At 34.8% G+C, this 18,629-nt stretch overlaps 1 protein-coding gene across 1 annotated transcript in view; it reads right to left on the reverse strand.

Annotated features, from left to right (window-relative positions):
- Positions 1–1,922: 1,922 nt before the first annotated feature.
- LOC108572803 (filamin-A) overlaps positions 1,923–18,629 on the reverse strand; it is a 54,667-nt gene continuing 37,960 nt past the window's right edge. The window contains exons 19-25 of the mRNA XM_017935111.1: positions 10,354–10,494; positions 9,709–10,011; positions 8,328–9,383; positions 5,881–6,074; positions 4,067–4,508; positions 3,181–3,384; positions 1,923–2,915 (exon numbers count right to left, since the gene is read on the reverse strand). Coding sequence (XP_017790600.1) covers positions 2,731–2,915; positions 3,181–3,384; positions 4,067–4,508; positions 5,881–6,074; positions 8,328–9,383; positions 9,709–10,011; positions 10,354–10,494 — 2,525 coding nt within the window. The 3' untranslated portion in view covers positions 1,923–2,730. The remainder of the gene's footprint in view (positions 2,916–3,180; positions 3,385–4,066; positions 4,509–5,880; positions 6,075–8,327; positions 9,384–9,708; positions 10,012–10,353; positions 10,495–18,629) is intronic.

Here is an 18,629-nt window from a genome sequence, read left to right on the forward strand (position 1 = left end):
CAAGTTACGGATCGTGTTCTTCCTGTTGAATGCAAATTTATTCAATGAGAATCAGCCGACCGTTCAAGTGTTCATTTCACGCGCACTACTGACTTCGACAAGCTATTTTACATCCTTCTTAGTATAACCACAATAGCATACTTTTCTGAAAAGATAGCTTTCGCTTTCGAATTAAATTTAAGCGCTTGCCCTTCGAAGTAATTTAAAATATTAGTACCTTTTTATCGTTAAATACAGGCAGAATATAGAATATGTTTTAACATTAATAGTTATTCATTGTAATTACTAGTGCTAAGGTTATTTGTTACAAACTGATAAATAAAAAGTGATTAAAAAACTATCGATTATATAATTCACTAATAATGAAGAGAAGCCTTAATGATGAAATGGAGTGTTTAGTAGACAATAGTTATTGAATCATATTTAGTCAATTACTTAATAATAATAATAATGACAAATAATCATCATAATTTTTTAAACTTATTTATTATAAAGCCAGTAACTTAATGGAATGTGAAATAACGTGAAAAATACATAAACACGTGTGGAATGAATAAAAGAATCGACGTTAATACGATGATTTAATTGTTACAATTTTAACATTTTACGATTTTACGATTTCAAAATATTATTATGTAGAATCGCTATTGACCTCCCTTTACGCGAAAAGAATACTATGTACCTATCACATATACAAGGTTAAATTATTACGGTTTACTTCGAAATTTCGTAATACTTGGAAAAGTTTTTACTTAATATTTTCATCGCTGAGAAAATTTTTTTGAACTGCACCACTACTTATATTTAAAACATCTAACTTGCCATGTTTACATTTATTTGGTTAAATACTAATGTAAATAAATTTCCAATTCAATATATAGAAACTTTCTTCTTGAATATTATTGCCTTACTTAAAATAAATTAGAAATTAAGAATTAGCAACAACTTGTAGTGAAGATATTGAGGTGAAGCACGTTAATATACACGTTGTCGATGTCTAAGAGCAATATAAATATCTATAATATACATTATCAAGTATAAAATAATTTATGTTATGTATAGTGCCCAATAAATAACAAAAAGATGATTATACATAAAGTAAATTAAGCCTATATTCGAACATCAAAATTAAAATGACATGAACTGCAACAAAACTATTAATTTCTATTAGGTAAACACAACACGGTAAATTATTTAATAAACATATTATTTATTTCGTTTTTATATAATTTATAATTATCGATACCTTTAATCTAGATCTATATTTATTGATACAATTACATTAAAATAGTGTAACGCAATAGAGAGATTTCTGATTAATATCTATAAAGCGTATTATATTAGAATAAGTATTTCGAACTAGAATAGAAGGCACAATTGGTGTTTTTTTTATTTTTCAAATAAAAATAATTGACTTCTCCGCCGTCGCGGCTTCACGCGTTCATATTATTTTCACGAACGAACAATACCGATTATATTATTCACAGATAAAAACACAGCTACATATGTACATACTACATCGCAGCGATAATTAACGAGAAGATTGATCAAATAATAGAAAATATTTGTTTTCTACTTCGAACTAATTGAGCTTGGTTCAATGTTGTTCGAATGCGAAATTAAGACAATGCAAATCTTTAATTTTTACACACACTTAAACAGCAGTTCAATATTACGCTTACTCGTTATTCGTTTTTTTTTTTTTTATTTAATGGCCTAAAATTTATAAAAATAATCGAAGAAACTAATTTGACACTACGTTTAACAACTTTGAACTTGCATTTAAAATATTGTTCTATAGAGAAATTTTATTTGTACTTCGACTAGTAATTTCAGTGTTTAAATCTTTATACATGTAGTGAAAAATATTCAAATGATTAATGAAAAAAAAAAAAAGGAAATTAAATTTATACATAGCCTGTTTCATTTGACTTAAACATCTGGAACATCTCCATTAGCTACCAACAGTACGAAAAACTGTCCGAGGATGGTTATTTGTTTTGAAATGACATTATCGATATTATTTCGAAGATCTATTACAACTCATTCTTAAAAACGTTTATAAATTGAAACGTTAAATTTTTTTTAATTAAGATCATATAAAAATTATTTTATCTTGCATGGGTAAATGGATTATTTCCTCAGTCTTAATGCTATGGCAATAAAAGCATGTCGTTTAAAACAAATAACAACATTCGTCTCCTCGAGATAAATAACTTTCTCTTTTCGTAAGTTTTTCATACCATTAAAAGTAACAGGGATATTTCAGGTGATTGAGATAAATGAAAGACCCTTTATATGGCAAAATATTCGTATTTCGTGTAATACAAGTTTTCTTCCATTGCTCATGCTTGTGTACACAATGTTTCTTCTTTGTAAAATTCGAAGTGAAGATAGATGTGCGCGAGAAGTTTATATTCAAAGAAAATATATATTAACTTTCAATTATATCTTAATAAAATTATTTCCAGCAGAGGAAGACGTATTTTTATATTTAAATAACACGCTATTCGTTTCAACATTCTCGTATCACGGTTTCTATTACGCGAACATTACACTTTATCGTTCTATTCTTTTAAGTAAACAAGTGCTTCAGCGGATAATTGTCAAAATTCTAATATGGAACAATCAATGTAGAAGTCTGACCACAGTACAGAGCAAAATTTTCGTAGGGTTTCGTTGGAATTTCACTTTCAGTTTGTTCGTTTTTTTCTCTTAGGATATTTTTATTTATACTTCGACTTTGTACGGCGAGCCAGGGATATGTTCGTCGCCCCATTTTACGATAACAATGTATTCGCCCCTTTCGCGAACCAAATAGCTCACGTTATAATTATTACGACCTGTGTGCTTCACAAACACTTCGTCACACGGACCTTTAGGTCCGTACACGCCAACGTACAAGATGTTGTTACCTACAAACAGAAAAAGCGACGAATTATTAACCATGATAAAAAATATTGATAATTTTTTATCAAGTTATCATTTTATCCTTCACCTTGGTAATTTATCAAATTACAATTTATTGTTTTCTGGACTAATACGTTCTTTTCTTTCATCTCAATACAGACAAAGGTATACAAATTTGTGGAAAATAAGAAAATCAGGAATACTAGTATTTTTTATGAGCATTTTAAATTCTAATTAACGACATTAAAGATAATGTAAGTTATATTTTACCAGCGTCGCTCGCGTTTACAGCAAACTGATTCTGTTTGCCTAAGTATGCTTTTTTCAAACCCATTCCTTTGCTCGTAATCTTACTGGCATCTGATTTGAACAGAGGTAAAACTGGCCCGGTTTGTTTCGCTTTAGACATTTTCTGAACAGTTTCGACCACGATGGAACTTGTTTCCTGAGCGCCTCTTTCTGCCAGATCCGCACCTACGGTTCAACATATAAATTACTTAGTTTTCGATCACTTATCAATGACATACAATAAGATAACATTGGAGAAAGTAAATGGACAAGCAGACATTCGAAAATATTGATATGATTAAAGTTTAAATCGATTTTAACGTATGAATAATATGGTGTGATGACGTTATTGATTATATGCAATACACTTTTTTATAATTATCAGAATTTCAGGCAAATAAACAAAAATTTCGAATATCGTGATGAGATGTAACTTGTTCTAAACTTGCATTAATTTCTTTTATTTAATTCCATTGAAGAACAACGAAAACTTAAATATTTAGTTCATTTCAACAATAGTTTGTGAAAATTTGAACATTTCATAATGCAGTTAATCTACAAAAGGGGATTGCTTACTAAATTGAGTAAAAAATGCTCGATAAGAATTAGTCTAAAAGTCCATATTCTCAAAGATACCGGACATTTTATATTCTCTCCCTACTTTTTAGCTACTAATATGGAATATCCTTCTGCTTATGGCAAAGTCGCTCAAAAATGATATTTGTAATTTTTCAAAAAATGCTTGGAGCAGAATGCTCTAGAGCCTTCACACTGGCAGAAAATAGAAAAAGAGAAACATTGATTTCTTAGATCCAATTCGACCAAACATCTCTTAATTGTTCCAAAATGGCGGGGACACAATACTAACCAGTACAGGGAACCTTGAACGGCGAACCAACGATGTGATATCCGTTATACTTGATGCTAATATAATAATCTCCAGGTACCAGAGGAGTGTATCTAACTTTGTAGCCCTCTTCAACCTCCGTACAGTCCATTGCTACTTTGCTTGGGCCGTCAACGGTCACACTTAACGCACCACTTCCGGCATTACAGGTATCGATGATAAAGTCTGTTTTTTGGCCGGTTTTAATCTCCTTAAGACCGTTTCCATAAGCTTGCAATGCAGCTGGATCAGCGTCCACTTTGCCGACTTTAATACGATAAGGACTACCGGGTATGTGAACACCGTTAAACTTTATATGAATATTGTGAACGCCGTTCTCGCGTGCCATAAGTCGCACGGAGTAAGTATCAGAGTCGATGACCTGAATGAAGCAATCATCTTCGATACCGCTCGGCGAGACAATCTGTAAAATCGTGAAATTCCATCGTTGTAGTAATTATTACACATTTTATGTACAGGGTGGTCTATGTAAAACAGGTCAACTAATTATCCTCTCTAATATATATGTAGCTATGGTGGTAGGAGGAAATTTTTATGGATAATTTAAATGGTTCCAGAGGGAAGCTGACTTTTTGTGTTATTATTGTATTTATTGTAACGAAAAATATTTAAAAAGTGATATAGTTTTGTTTAGATAAATTGTTAATTTGTTTAACCTGTTAATTGAGGAAGAAGAGTTAATTCTTCATTGGTTCAGAGATACTCAGAACATGATAGTGTAATTTTCTGAGGGATTATTAATTTTAATTGCACTGTTATGCCTGTGTGAAATGTAAACCACACCAAAACGAAGCAACTGGTAATTAAATAATTTTTTACTCACTGGTAATTAATAATTTTTACTCATTTTTAAGTGTACAGTAGAAAGATTGAATTTCTGTTTGAGAAGTGAACCCAGTTAACAGGTTAATAATAAAGAAATGAAAGTAAATTATTTTTTAAATAAAATAACTTAAATATTAAAATTTCTACTCTAATTTTATCAGAAAATAATCATGTTAATAAGAAGAATTTCTCCAAAATCGGTGGATTTAAGCAAAGCTTCACTGTGAAGGATTTTTCAGTAGAAATCACAACATTTTCATCCGCGTATTATCGTTGTTTATCGTTGTTTTAAAATTGATGGGTGAACTATTTTCGTAAAACCGTGGATGTTTACAGCGGCGGTGTTTTCGACAAATGTTCCTCGCGAAACACGATTGATATGAATCATTTAATTACACGAGTGATAACACGCGGCGAAAATACACGCCTACACGCGCGCATGCGGCTCAAACCTACGCAATATGATGCGGCATCGTTGTTTCACAAGAAGAAGTTATTTACAGCGCGCGGTTTTCGCAAGGACTTCGTCACTGAAATGATGTAGGTTTCTAAGAAAAACGAAGGCCTTCGAAAACTTCAGCCCGAACATTCCGGCAGTTTAGCAGAAAATTTTGACAAATATTTCCAGTTCAATATTCAAGATTGGTTATGCTTCCTCTAAAGTATGTTCGATCCTTCAAACTACCAACTCTTCTTTTTATTCTTTTGTAAATTAATAAAATATTACCAACACTTTGACACTATTTATCCGTCGTTCAACGCTGATGAGGGTCAATAAACACTGTTTACCATAATAACACCGATTTACAAAAAGGAAAACAAGAAAAATATGAATGCAGATGAAGAAATGGGACTTTTGAAGTTTTCATGAATTAGATGACTTGAATTATTGTTAATCGAGTAACAATTCAGATTCAGAAAAAATTTTCTAAGGCAGGAATGAAGCTTACCTTCGCGTCAAGTTCACCTTTGGCACCATTTTTGCGAACGAGGAAGGTGGCTGGCTTGTCAGGTTGCACGCCACTCTCCGGAAATTGTGCCACTTCGAGCTTATGAGCATCTCCCATTGCCGGCGATATGTAAACTTTGTGCGGAGAATCGGGGATATGTTGGTCGTTGAATTTTATTCCTACCCTGTATTCACCTGAAAGTTTCAAAGAATATTATTGCTCTCGATCATCCCCACAATATCCTCAAATCGATTTCCCACCGTACATATCGTTTTTCCTAGAAAAACATTGTAAATTTAATCGATTGAAAAGTAAATTTAAAATATTGTACAATGAATAAAATTATTCAGTCGCGTCGCGAAGACTAACCATCGTTCTCGTAATTATCACGTTCATTTCCGGAAAGGACTATTTGCTTGGAGGCAGTGAAGGTGCCCATCGTTTACGCCCACTCGGTTCCGATACTTTTTAATCGAACTTTCAAGTGGATATCTCTTTTTTGAACGCTCGAGAAAAAAGAGGGATAGAACGATATGAGGAAAGAGCGATACGAGAGAATATTTGCAAAAAGATAGAGGTGGAGAGTTGGGAAGAGAGAAGAGAATGGGGATGAAGAAACTAGGAAGAAAATGGGAACGTGAAATGGAAAAGGCAATAGGAGAAAATCAGTAGAGAGACAGAGAAAGGGGAGTAGAGTAAATGCGAAGAAGAAGAAGAAGAAGAAGAGAAGAAGAAGAAGCAGGAGGAGGAAGAGGAGGAGGATAAAACGAGAAAAGTGAAGAACTGAACGCAGCTAAATCGCGAACCACTATTTTCCTCTGGCTGATTCTAACTTCTGATCTCGATTCGTCCACGTTTTCTCTCTTTCAGTCCTCTATCTCGCTCTCCCTCTGACTCTTCCCCTCATTTGATGCACACCACCCAAATATAACGACCACGCTAATTCACGTCCAGCGGCGTTAGCCACCTAAATATGAATCCACCTTAGACGCAAATATAGATGAAGGTATTTCTAGATCAGCCGAGAACACCCGATGAAGACTGGTGGGAGCCCTTGTCCACCGTTTCTCGAAAAACCGGTGCGTTCGTTTTCTGTCAGTTTTCATTCATTGTATCAGTGGCTTTGATACCGTTAAAGTTTCCTGATAAGACACTGTTATTCGATATTTATGGAAAACGCTGTATTGGAAGTTTGTGACAGAATATTGTACACTGCTGTTCGTTGGTATTAGGACAGCTATTACGTTAGTTACTGAAAGTATTGTATGATTTAAATTACGTTTTTTAATACTGCAAACTTAGACAACTTAAATTTATTAGTGAGTTTCAGCACTGAATCTGGAGCTGATTTTGAAGTTATCCATTTTTTATATTTCTAAATATTGTTAGAGTTGTCCATAGTTGCAAAGAATAATTATGAAATTAGATGATTTATGAAAATTAGGGAAGGAAGTGCAACGAAACAAGTGAAATTTAATTATTGCCTTCTTTTTTCAATAAAAGTATATGTGTTTGTTATTCTACGAGATTCCAAACTGAATAATTTTTTGGGATTTTAATAATCTTCTAATGACTGTTTGGATTTAGTTTACATTCGATAAGTGTCCTTAAAGTGTCCAAAAAATGGGTGTCCTAATACAGGTCGTTTCCACTTTACGAATTTTTTGGATCGGAATTTTTATGTCAAATTGTGTAAGTAATGACATAATGATCACTCAGAATGAGCCTCAGTCACTCACGAGCTTTACTAACAGTCGCCAGGAACCTATCAATTCCTGAAGGCGAGAACTACCTGTACTCATGAACAGCAGTGTATGCAACATTGACATTTTTGTATACTTTGTTTGAAAGTGATTTATTATTTTGGACGGATGACGCGCCTTTCAATACAACTGACAGACTAAAATGTGAGTAATCAATGTTGGCAGCTATCCATGATATAAGTGACAGTTAAGTGATAGAAGTATGTTACAATGTTTTATGAACATATATGTTGCAATTAGTACACCATAAGATTCATTGTCCATTATACAAGATGGTCTACTAAAACTGTAACTATTCAGGATGATATCTGTGAAACTATGAAAGATAGAAACTTGCAACTTGGTACATTTCCTTCTGTATAAAGGAAAGTATTGGAAGTGCTAATACACGTGTACACGAATATTTAAATACACGAGCACACGTATGTTGATGTATTCTAATTTGCATAATTTTTAGTGCACAGGTACTTGTGTATATTCTCAGATTTCTATTTCACGTGTATTTAAATACCTGTAATTTTTAATATAAAAACAAAGATACCCGAGTAATTTATAGAAACAAAATATGGCTTTTCAAATAACCAGGTTGCAAATAACAGTAACAAATTTCAACACAATACAACAGAAACAGAAATAAATACAGAGGTGCAATAGGAACCTCTAGTAGCAACAATGAAAGCTTACCAGGTTCTGAAACGATGTAACTGACGTAACAGCTGCCATCTTTCCTGTCCTTGAAGTCAATTTGAGCTTTGCTGGGTCCTTCGACCGACACAGCCAAAGTACCAGCTCCAGCCTCTCTGGTCCAAATATTGAATTCACAGGGTTCACCCTGTTCTCCTCTCTCCAAACCAGGACCACCTGCGTGGACTCTGTGAGCTCCGCCATCCCTGAGTGGACCAACGGTGAATTGGAACGGCGATCCAGGGATGTGCATCTCTTTGTAACGGACAGACACCGTGTGCACTCCGAGTTCCTTAGGTACGAACGCAACAGCGTACAGTCCATCTTCGACTTCTTTGATCTCAGCATCCTCAGTTACACCTCCCGGCGAGGTGACAGTCGCGGTAAGATCGAACGAGGTGATTCCAGGCATCTTGAACGTTAGTTTACATTGACTTCCAACCTCTGTGATAGGCACAGCTTCCCTCTGCCTCTGGATTTTCTCCCTCTGACGATTGCTACCCTCTCCGGTGACCTTCACGGTAAACGGCGATCCTTCCACGTGATGATCGGCGAATTTCAGGTTCATTATGTAGTAACCAGGCTCGGTAGGTTTGTACGAGATGTTCAACGTGCCGTCTTCGTTATCTTTACACTGGATTTCTGCTTTACTCGGTCCTTCCATGGATAACGAGAGACCACCGAAACCGGCGTTCCTCGTGTCGATCGAGAAGTTATTCTCGACGTGTGTTTTACCCTCTTTCAAGCCACCGCCGGACACTTTCACCTTCTTCGCGTCGCCAACCTCGCGATCTTTCACGTCGATCTTGAAAGGTGAATTTGGGATGTGTTTGCCCAATTTCTTCACCGCGACTGTGTGCTCGCCGGCCTCTCGAGGCGTGAAGGAAACGCACATGTTACCGTTTGGCAGCATTTTTAAGAAACACGGCTCCTCGAGGCCACTTGGCGCAGTGATGGACGCATTTAAGGATCGTATGTCGGAGTCGGTGACTTTGCCGGGTAACTGAACTTCGCTCGACGAACCAACTGAGATTTGATTTCTCTTGCGACCTTCGCCTGAAAACATCAGAAATTTCATTTAAGCGTTTTATTCTTTGTGACATGAGTTTGCTGTAAATATTCTATTGGAAGGCTTGACATTCAGAACTTTTAAAAGGGAATAGAATCCTACCATGTCGCTTATGTATGAACGACAGAGATCTGAGTTCTGATAGAGAACATGTTAAGTGAAGATTCTGACTTTAAAGAAAAAAATTCAAATATACTTGTCATTTTTAAACTCCTCATCGTTGAACTCATTCTTATGGTTGTTGAACAAGGGACTATACAAATTAATTAAAAAAAATATAAGTATGCAAATAGATTCGTATGCATACAGTACCTGTAATTTTAGCAACATAAGGACTGCCTCGGATGTGCTTGTCACCAAACTTGACAGTAATTTTGTATTCTCCCGGAGCAGTTGGTAGATAGGACACTGAAACTGTTCCATCCTTGTTGTCGTGACAGGAGATTTCAGCTTTACTAGGTCCTTCGACTGCTAACGAGAGTCCACCAGCACCTGCTCCTTTGGTGGAAATGGTGAAATTTCCAGGTTCACCGCAAACACCGTATATTAAACCTGGTCCGTACGCCGTGACATAACCACTTGCCAAAGAATCCACATGGAACTTGAATGGCGAACCTAATAGATAACAAATACAAAAATTATAGAAAACAGCATAAAGGTTACAAACAAAAATATGTACTACAAAAATGTGTTTTATACAGAAATTGCAAGGTATCCAAGGAATGCTGATAAGGGTTTTTTAAATAACTTATTTGTTTACAATATGTTAAGGTGATCTTGAATTTTTCAAATAAAATGCATAGCTTTTCGTATTAAAAATGATAAAATATTGAAAAAAAGTAAAATGATAATTTATATAAATTATTCGAATTTTCTATAAATTACACTATTATTAGAGAAAAAAATTAATTTGAGAGAGTTGCAGCTCTTACAATACTTTTTAAAAATTACACTTACCCTGAACATGTTCACCGTTGAACTTTACTGCGATTTCATGTTGCCCTTCTTCTCTGGGTTCGTATTTAATAGACACCGTACCATCGTGATTGTCTTCGATCACTGGCTTATCCACGTTCCCGCTCGGCATCTTCACTTCGGCTGAAATGGTAGAAAATAACGAGATTTAATAATGTCACGACGAATTCTGCTAAAATTTTATTCAAAACATGAACGATTGAATAAAGAGCGTGTATTAGTTTGGCGCATATGAAACGTCTAGGGTCTCGTAAATCATTTCTTATCAATAAAATCGGCTATTTTCAAATCCAACGAAATTTCCAATATCGTGTGTTAAAAGATATTTCGAAATTTAGACAGGAAACCTAGCAACGTGTAAATGTGAAATATACTAAATGGTAACCATCGAATACCATCGAAATCCAACAATTAACCGTGATAAAAAAAAATCGACAAAAATGCTTTCGAAATTTAGACAAGAAACCTGCATATGGATTTCTCTAGCAGTATGTAAACGTGAAAATACTAAATGGTAACCATCCAATTGAATACCATCGAAATCTAACAAAATCGACAAGAATGCTTTGAAAAATATTTACTTATCACCTGAAACGTAACGTGTCAGTGGAAATCATTGTTCAACTGTAATATCAAAGTATATTTCCTTTCGTTTATTCCGTGTGTACGATAAGTATAACAATAGCGTGCATGAAAGAGACAACGTAACGCATAAGATGACTATAATAGATAAGGTAAAACGATTAAAGGAATAATTTCCTGAACACTGAAACCTTTTCTCGTTTGCACGTAGTAAAGACTCTGAAAAATTAACGGAGAAAAATCAAGTCCTGGGGGCGGTTCTTCGTTATCCGGATCGATCCTGGTGTAACAAACCGGTCCACGCACAGCAGAATCGTACTGACTGCACGTAATACTCTTCAATCCGTATTTGTAGAAGGTCGACACCTCCTGCCACGTGGTTTCGACCTCCTCTTCCTCCCAAACCATATCCAAACCTTCGATTCGCTCGACTCACTATTTACGAACAACATTATACGCTTGTTGACAGAACAATCCAGAGAATTTTTTGGTCAAACTATCGAGCACATTGCAGTTTCAGGTGAATCAAAAAGATTGGGCGCTTTTGCGAGCCTTTTGTTTAGATCGTCCTGAAAGTTCCCGCGGTTTTCAGACGTTCGCGTTGAAACAAACGTAACTTCACTGAAACTGAACATTTTTCGAAAGAAAATCCAAAGAAATTCTATAGCGACGACATAATGGAGTTACTAAAAAAAAAAAAAAAAAATAGGAGGAATTTGTGGAACGGGAAGGCGTTTGTCCTTCTTTTCTTTTAATTTGAAGGTTTGTTGGAAATATTGGTCTAAGTTATAAAATTTAACAGGAACTTAGGGTGACCGAATATCTAAATAGAAATTGGAATTTCTAAGAGAAAGAACCAGACCTGATTTTCACTTGTTTGGTGGTTTACTTTGGAATTAATTCGCTATAGTTTTCTGAGACCAGGTATCACTATCACTTGCAGAGTTATTCAGTAACGAATTGAAAGTCGTCGATCAAAAATTGAAAGCGCAGCCCTGATTAACGGAAAATACCCTAATTTTTAGCATAACAATGCCAGAGAGCATTTAAATAGCAAGTACAATTGTACAAAATTTGCATCAATTGGATATGAAAATTCTACCTAATCTTCCATATTCTCCTGATTTATCTCCAACTAATTTTCACTTTTCCCGCTCACTTGGCAATTTCGTTACACGAAAACGATTTAGCAAACGGGAGGATATTGAAAACGCCTTTCAGCAGTTTCTTTCTCTCAGACATTCGGATTTTGAATTAATTCCCTCGAAATTATTCGAAATAAAAATGTTTCGTTTCAATAGACTTGTGTTTATTTTCAAAATGAACGGCTAAAACCGCGGCAACTTCCAGGATGATCTAATAGTAACAAAAAAATGTAGATACAGAGCCAATAAAAATTGACCTAATTGTTTCTTTTTTCTATGCTACGTTATTCAGAGAAATTTAACCGAACGATATTAACATTTACACAATTATTATTTTATCAGTGGATAATACAAGAATACTCTTCTCTACGAGGCATAAAAACCCCGAAATAAATTACTAAATTAGGTAAAACAAGACGACTTTAAAATTCGAAGAATAAATTATCAGGGGTCCAATAGGAACGTCATAGGAAAAAACAAAATACTTCGCGTTGCTTAAAACGCAGTTTCGCATATTCCCATCGAAAACAATCAAAAGACGTATACAGATTATGACGTCGAAAGATATTTTTCCGAAAATTTGACAAACAACGCGAAACAAGTGTTTTTCTTTAAAGACGAACAAAGTTAAAGGAGAAACGCGGCGTCGTAATATTTTTATCATCCCGAGAATAACTTCTTCGACATCGTTGTGCTTCGACGCAAGCCATTTTCATCCCTTTCGATTCTGGATCGACAGATTTTACAAAAAGAAAAACAACCTTTCCTCTTCCCCTCGAAAAGATCAAATATTCGTACACTAATCGAAGTTAGTTCGTTCCAAAAAAGAAAGAATAATATTTTTCATATTTCGAATTATTTTTAATCGGTTCATATTGCAAACACGTGCAGCAGAGATATTTTGCTAGAATATCGACAGCATCCGACATTCTAAAATTAAGCGTAAACTAATACTAGGTCATCGTTAGTCGGAAGCTCGGTTATGTGACACACAAGTTGCAACCTCGTGCTATTATTTAATCTTCCAAAAAATTCCAGCCTGCCGATATTTAAAAAGAAAAAAACAGAAAACACAAAAGCACGAAATTTTCTCTATATCCCACTATCGGTACGAATTATTCAAAAAATGTCTCTCTAAATTGTTTAAAAAAAACACCACTTTCCAATTAGCCTACAATCTACCATAACTCTCCAAGAAAATTCCAAACTCCTTTATTAGAACAAACACCACAGCATAATAACGAAAAATTAAAAGAAAAAAGACACACGAAGAGAACACGTTTAATCCATTTTACTACTGCACCACGATCAGAAGATTCCCTTTCATCAAACGATCTCGTAGCAGAGTGAAAGAGAGGAATGAAAAAGATGCTTGCAGCACGAATATCGAGAAAACCAAGAATTGCACAGCAAAGTCTCCAATTCGTATAAAAAAAAAAAGTACAAAATTAACAAAAAAAACAGTTTTAACAAAGAACGCGTAGGAGATTAAATACGCAACGATTCAGGAAGAAGATACTTAACGCAGGAACGTCTGTTCCTGGTGGAAATGTTCTGGTCGAAAGTGTGGGCGAGATATTTTACACGTGACGAGGGAAAAGAAAAAGAGTGAACGAAAGTGTTTGCAAGGAGACCAATGAACATCGAAAGGTGGCAGTGATCTAACAGTGATCTAAGTTCGTGGCAGGAGAAAGACCGACCCCGGACGATATACACCGTAAGAAATCCTCTGGATTTCGTCTGGCCCTTTTTTCAAACGGTCAAACGTAGAGAAGTTGGTTGGAAACACGAGAAATCTCTCTCTCTCTCTCCTCTTCCAGCTGGATCACGGCGTTTAATCCACTTCTCGAGGGCACATCTCTGGCGCGACTGACGATCAAGCGGGCAACGGAGGATCGCTAGCGAGCAAACGATGCCAGAGAGCCCGGGGAGACCTTCTTCTTCTTCTTCTTTTTTTTTCCAGAACACCTACCGTCGGACTTTATATCACGTGTTAGTCGCCTCGTGTCTAATAAATCTTTCTATCTCTGTCACACCGACCCACAGAACATAGGACGCGGTTAAATAGTTTTTTCGTGCTTGGTATAATTAAGCGTCGAGAAGTTAATAGGGTAATGAGAAGTCTCGTGATGCGGTAGACCTTTAACCGTGGAAGTGTCGAAATCGGCAAAATGACGATTTCACATATTTAGTTGAGATTAGAGGAAATTATTAGAGATGCTTTTGTTTAAGTATGTAATAGCGAGTTTTGGTGGAATATAGAAATAACTGTGTATGACAATTTTGGAATTATTGACGATATTCAAATTAATTCCAATTTTTCATCGATGAGTCGAATTTCGAGGTTCTTCGCATAGTCTTATCTAAATATACCAGAAGGGAGATAGTTTAGCGTTAATACACTCTGTTTTCGTGGTTTCTTCGTGGATTTTTCCCTTCCTTTTCTACTCGTTCCTCTACATTTCTTGCAATCTATAAATGCACATGGCTGGAATTCGGAAATGTAGCTTAATACATTGTTTCTTGTCCATGAAGTGGAGAAGATCCAATTTTATATCAATATTTATTTTGATTTGTTTGCTCATCCAGAAGTATATATTTTAATTTTACCAGGATTTCGTTTAATATCTGACATTATAAACGAAAGGGAGAAAAAAGAAGCTTTTGGAAATTTAGGAATAATTTTTACTGCAATAGGAAATGCAACTGTAATTATTACTGTACCGACAGGTATTGAAGTATGTAGATGAAAACAAATATGAAATTTTAATCGTTCAATCTCGAAATTCTTGCAGTTATTAGACAAATGCATCATGCTACGAAGAATGAGGAAGATTAATCTTCTTCGTAGAATATTACCTAGCAATTTCTCTATCTATTACTACACAATTCCTTTTATTGTTAATAACGAATAACAGAATCTTCTGTTGAGCGTTTTCAATAATAAATAAAATTCAGACCATAAGGAAAGTCAATTAATTATAAAATACAATATTAAGGTAAACTGTGAAATTTGAAAAAAAGAAGACGATTTCCTCTTCAAATAAATATGTGTAACCATTGTTTAAATATTATGTGCTTAAGTGTTAACCAATCACTATACCTAATAATAAAAATAGTCGACTTTTTCTAATCGTTCAATTGCAATACAATTTTATTCCATTACAGTTACGAAATATATCCTTTTTGTTTCTTCAATAAAAATCTGGTCAGTTTTGCAGAATGTACATCCACTTAATTAGCTTCCCCGCTTAACCTTGGAAACAGCAACTAAGAAGTAGTAACTAGCTTGTAACATGAGAAATGTGATCGGTTCTTGGCAATACGAGCATTAATAAATCCAAACTTAATGAGACGTACAGAATCCACGAATAGTCCTATATTTTTAGATCGAACGAATATTTATACATTTCTAATTTCCCTCCCGTATATCTCTTATTCGCGCTACCGTTAAAAGCACTGCCCTCGATCATCTCGTCTGTTGCACTTTACCACTAGATATATTCACATTGATAAAGTATACCTCGTAGAGTACCATTCTAGTGTAACGACTCTTAGAGATTCTTGATTCTCAATTTTTCATAGCACTTTAGTAACGTGTTCACACTAACAGAGTACTTTGCAGAATATTAGATCTGTGCAAAAGTTTCCATCGGTTGCAAATCGAATTTCACTGAAAAGCACTATTCTTCTTTGCTTATCTAAATTTCTGAAGTTGGTGTTTATACCGAATACAGTATTAATATCCTTGTGACAAATAATTATAAAGTTGGTGCATCTTTTGTTGCAAATCTTTCCTTATTTAAATTTTCACATTTGGCATTCATACTGAATACAGTATTATTGGTATTATATTATTGGTATTGTTAAATAATTATAAATACAATAAAAGATCGATTCTTTTGCAAAGACCTAACACTATTCTACAATGACTTCCAGAAATTCTGAAGACACTGCGATATCAACTGATTTATTTTAGGAAACTTGATCGATTCAGTGTGCAGTCTTGAACAACAATTCGAATATTCCACAATTTGTCTCTTCAACGCGCCAAATAATTTCCCCGTGCGATTACATAATTCCTTATTATGCATAAAGAATCTCGGAATTCTTAAGATAGAAAAGAGAGGAATTTGGCGCGTAACATCCTGGCTTCCCTTCCACCAGACACTGTTTCCACTTTGCGCAGGAAGTGATCTAGCAATGGGATCGGCTTGCTCGTGCGCGTTAAACGCGTGCCAAGGGTGGACGCGAGTAACACGAGAAATCGGAGCTCGAGCAACTTGACTAATTGCAAACAACCGTAATACGATGGATTTACGCGACGTTAATGTCGTTACTCGTGTGCGTTTAAATCGTTTGAACTGTTAGAAAGGTATCAGAGAAGTTATATGCTCACGATTGTCAATTTCAACACCTCTGATTACGTTGTGTAACGATGCATCGCTATGTATTCACGTACATTCTGTGCAACAGCGTGGTTCAAAGTAAATTTTCATTTAAGGAAGCGAGCTGGAATAATAAATATTGCTAGAAATAATTTTAAGCGAAATAGTTCGTTCGAATATCTGGTAAAAGAGTGAATGTTTTTTAACTGATAGAAACAGAAGTTCTACGATTGATGTGTTTGTTAATTTAAAAAATATACCAAGGTTTTTATTCCAAGACATTCCGTTTTTACGATGTGAAATGGTATAATTAGAGGAGTTGAAATAGCAAAGAGAACTGTGAGGAATCTCGAAAACCCTGGACAAGCAAAAATATACAGTTGGATATGGATAAATTTCAAAGTTTGATAAATAAAAGAACTGACGATAAATATTTTTCCAAATTATGTCATACATGCATTTAGAATTTATTGCAATTTTTTTTGCTATTAATTTTCCTAGTAATTTCACTAAATTATATTGTCCAATAAATCAATTAATCAACATTTTACTAGCACTGGAAATTTCTACTTGGACAGTGAACCACAAACCACAGTGAAACCATTGCAACAATCACTAACAATATCTTTTTAAAATTTTCCAATCACACGAAAGAGAAATGATCAAAATTTTGTATACCCCAGATTACGTTACACTTAAATTACGATATCGAAGTACATGATCAAAAGGAAAGCAACGAAATGGAGAAAGAAGAGAGAGAATGAACTTTTCATAATTTTCATCGTCCTAGTTAGTGCTGTAGAAACATGAATTCTGATTTTTGGGCCAATGACGAATCCGCACATCCGGAGCCACTTAATCATTCAGTATTAATATCACCGCCTCGCTTCCGCCACAGCAGTTCACCCACTCTCCCTCTCTCTTCTCCTCTCTCTCTCCAACACCCTGTTTTCCATCCAGACCACATGCTTGGTGCAACAATAAAACGAATAGTCGTAGAACTAGTCATACTTATCGTTTTGTACGTTCTATCTTATATTCGCCTACCTAAACTGCGGTTCGTAGGTATTAGGGCACCTATTATATTCGTAGAAAAAGTATTGTACGGTTTAAATTACATTTTTTTAGCTGACTTTTTTTTAAACAGCGACATTCTACGTGAAAAATGACGATAAAAATCTCTTTACAGTTTTGTTCTATCACCCACCGTTTGGTAGTTACAGCGAACTACATTTATCGTGGGGCACCCTGTATATCGGTAAAAATATACAGCGTTCGCGCTGTTAATTTCCAGCGGGTTTTTCTCGTAAGTGGTAGATTTGTGAGAAAAATGGAAGAGGACAAAGTTTCTTTATTTTTTATGCACAATACGATGGCTTGAATAGATTTTTTTTAATTTGCAATGGTTTTCGCGTAATTTAATTTATTATATTATACGAAAACGGTTGCTGAGACAAGTTCAACGACCTGTAAGAAACTCATTTTCTGTGGCCGTGTGGCATAATGAATTGCATACTATTAGAATCTTACTTTTAGAAGTTTTATCTATGTATTCGTTGCACATTTTTTCTAGGATCATAATAATTTTGCAGTGACTGTTTAGGTTTGCTTTGCATTCAGTGAGTGTCCTAATACTTATGAACTTGTTCAATCTTCTGATCTTTATTTTTTAGATGATCTACGTTGTTATCAGTGATTACTCGAGATCGTTAAGTTAAAAATGTGATTTTGTGTGCAGAACAATCTTTTCGTTATCAGCAAACGAGAGAGTTCCACAGTTTTTTCGTCATTTTTAATACACTTGTGTTTTCTATCATATTTATAAAAATTGTTTGTTCGCACAAAGCTGTTGGAATTCGTTTAACTTTGCCAAGCAACCTAAATTGCATCATTTAAGACGATATCGATAGCACATGTAAATACAGCGCTTATTGTTTGAGAAATACACAGCACTTATTGTTTGAGAAACATATCGGATTAAAGACATATCTTCTTGAACATCATCCAATAAGAATAGTCAGGCTTTAAAGTTCGTTTACATTCTAATTTATCACTGAAAGCTACAAGACCGTAATTCGTTTGCCAAATACTTTTCTCTTTGAAATTTACAAATTATCAATAAAATGAAAATAAATTATTTTTC

This window comes from Habropoda laboriosa, unplaced genomic scaffold (genome assembly GCF_001263275.1).
Source record: "Habropoda laboriosa isolate 0110345459 unplaced genomic scaffold, ASM126327v1 scaffold22, whole genome shotgun sequence".
NCBI lineage: Eukaryota > Metazoa > Arthropoda > Insecta > Hymenoptera > Apidae > Habropoda > Habropoda laboriosa.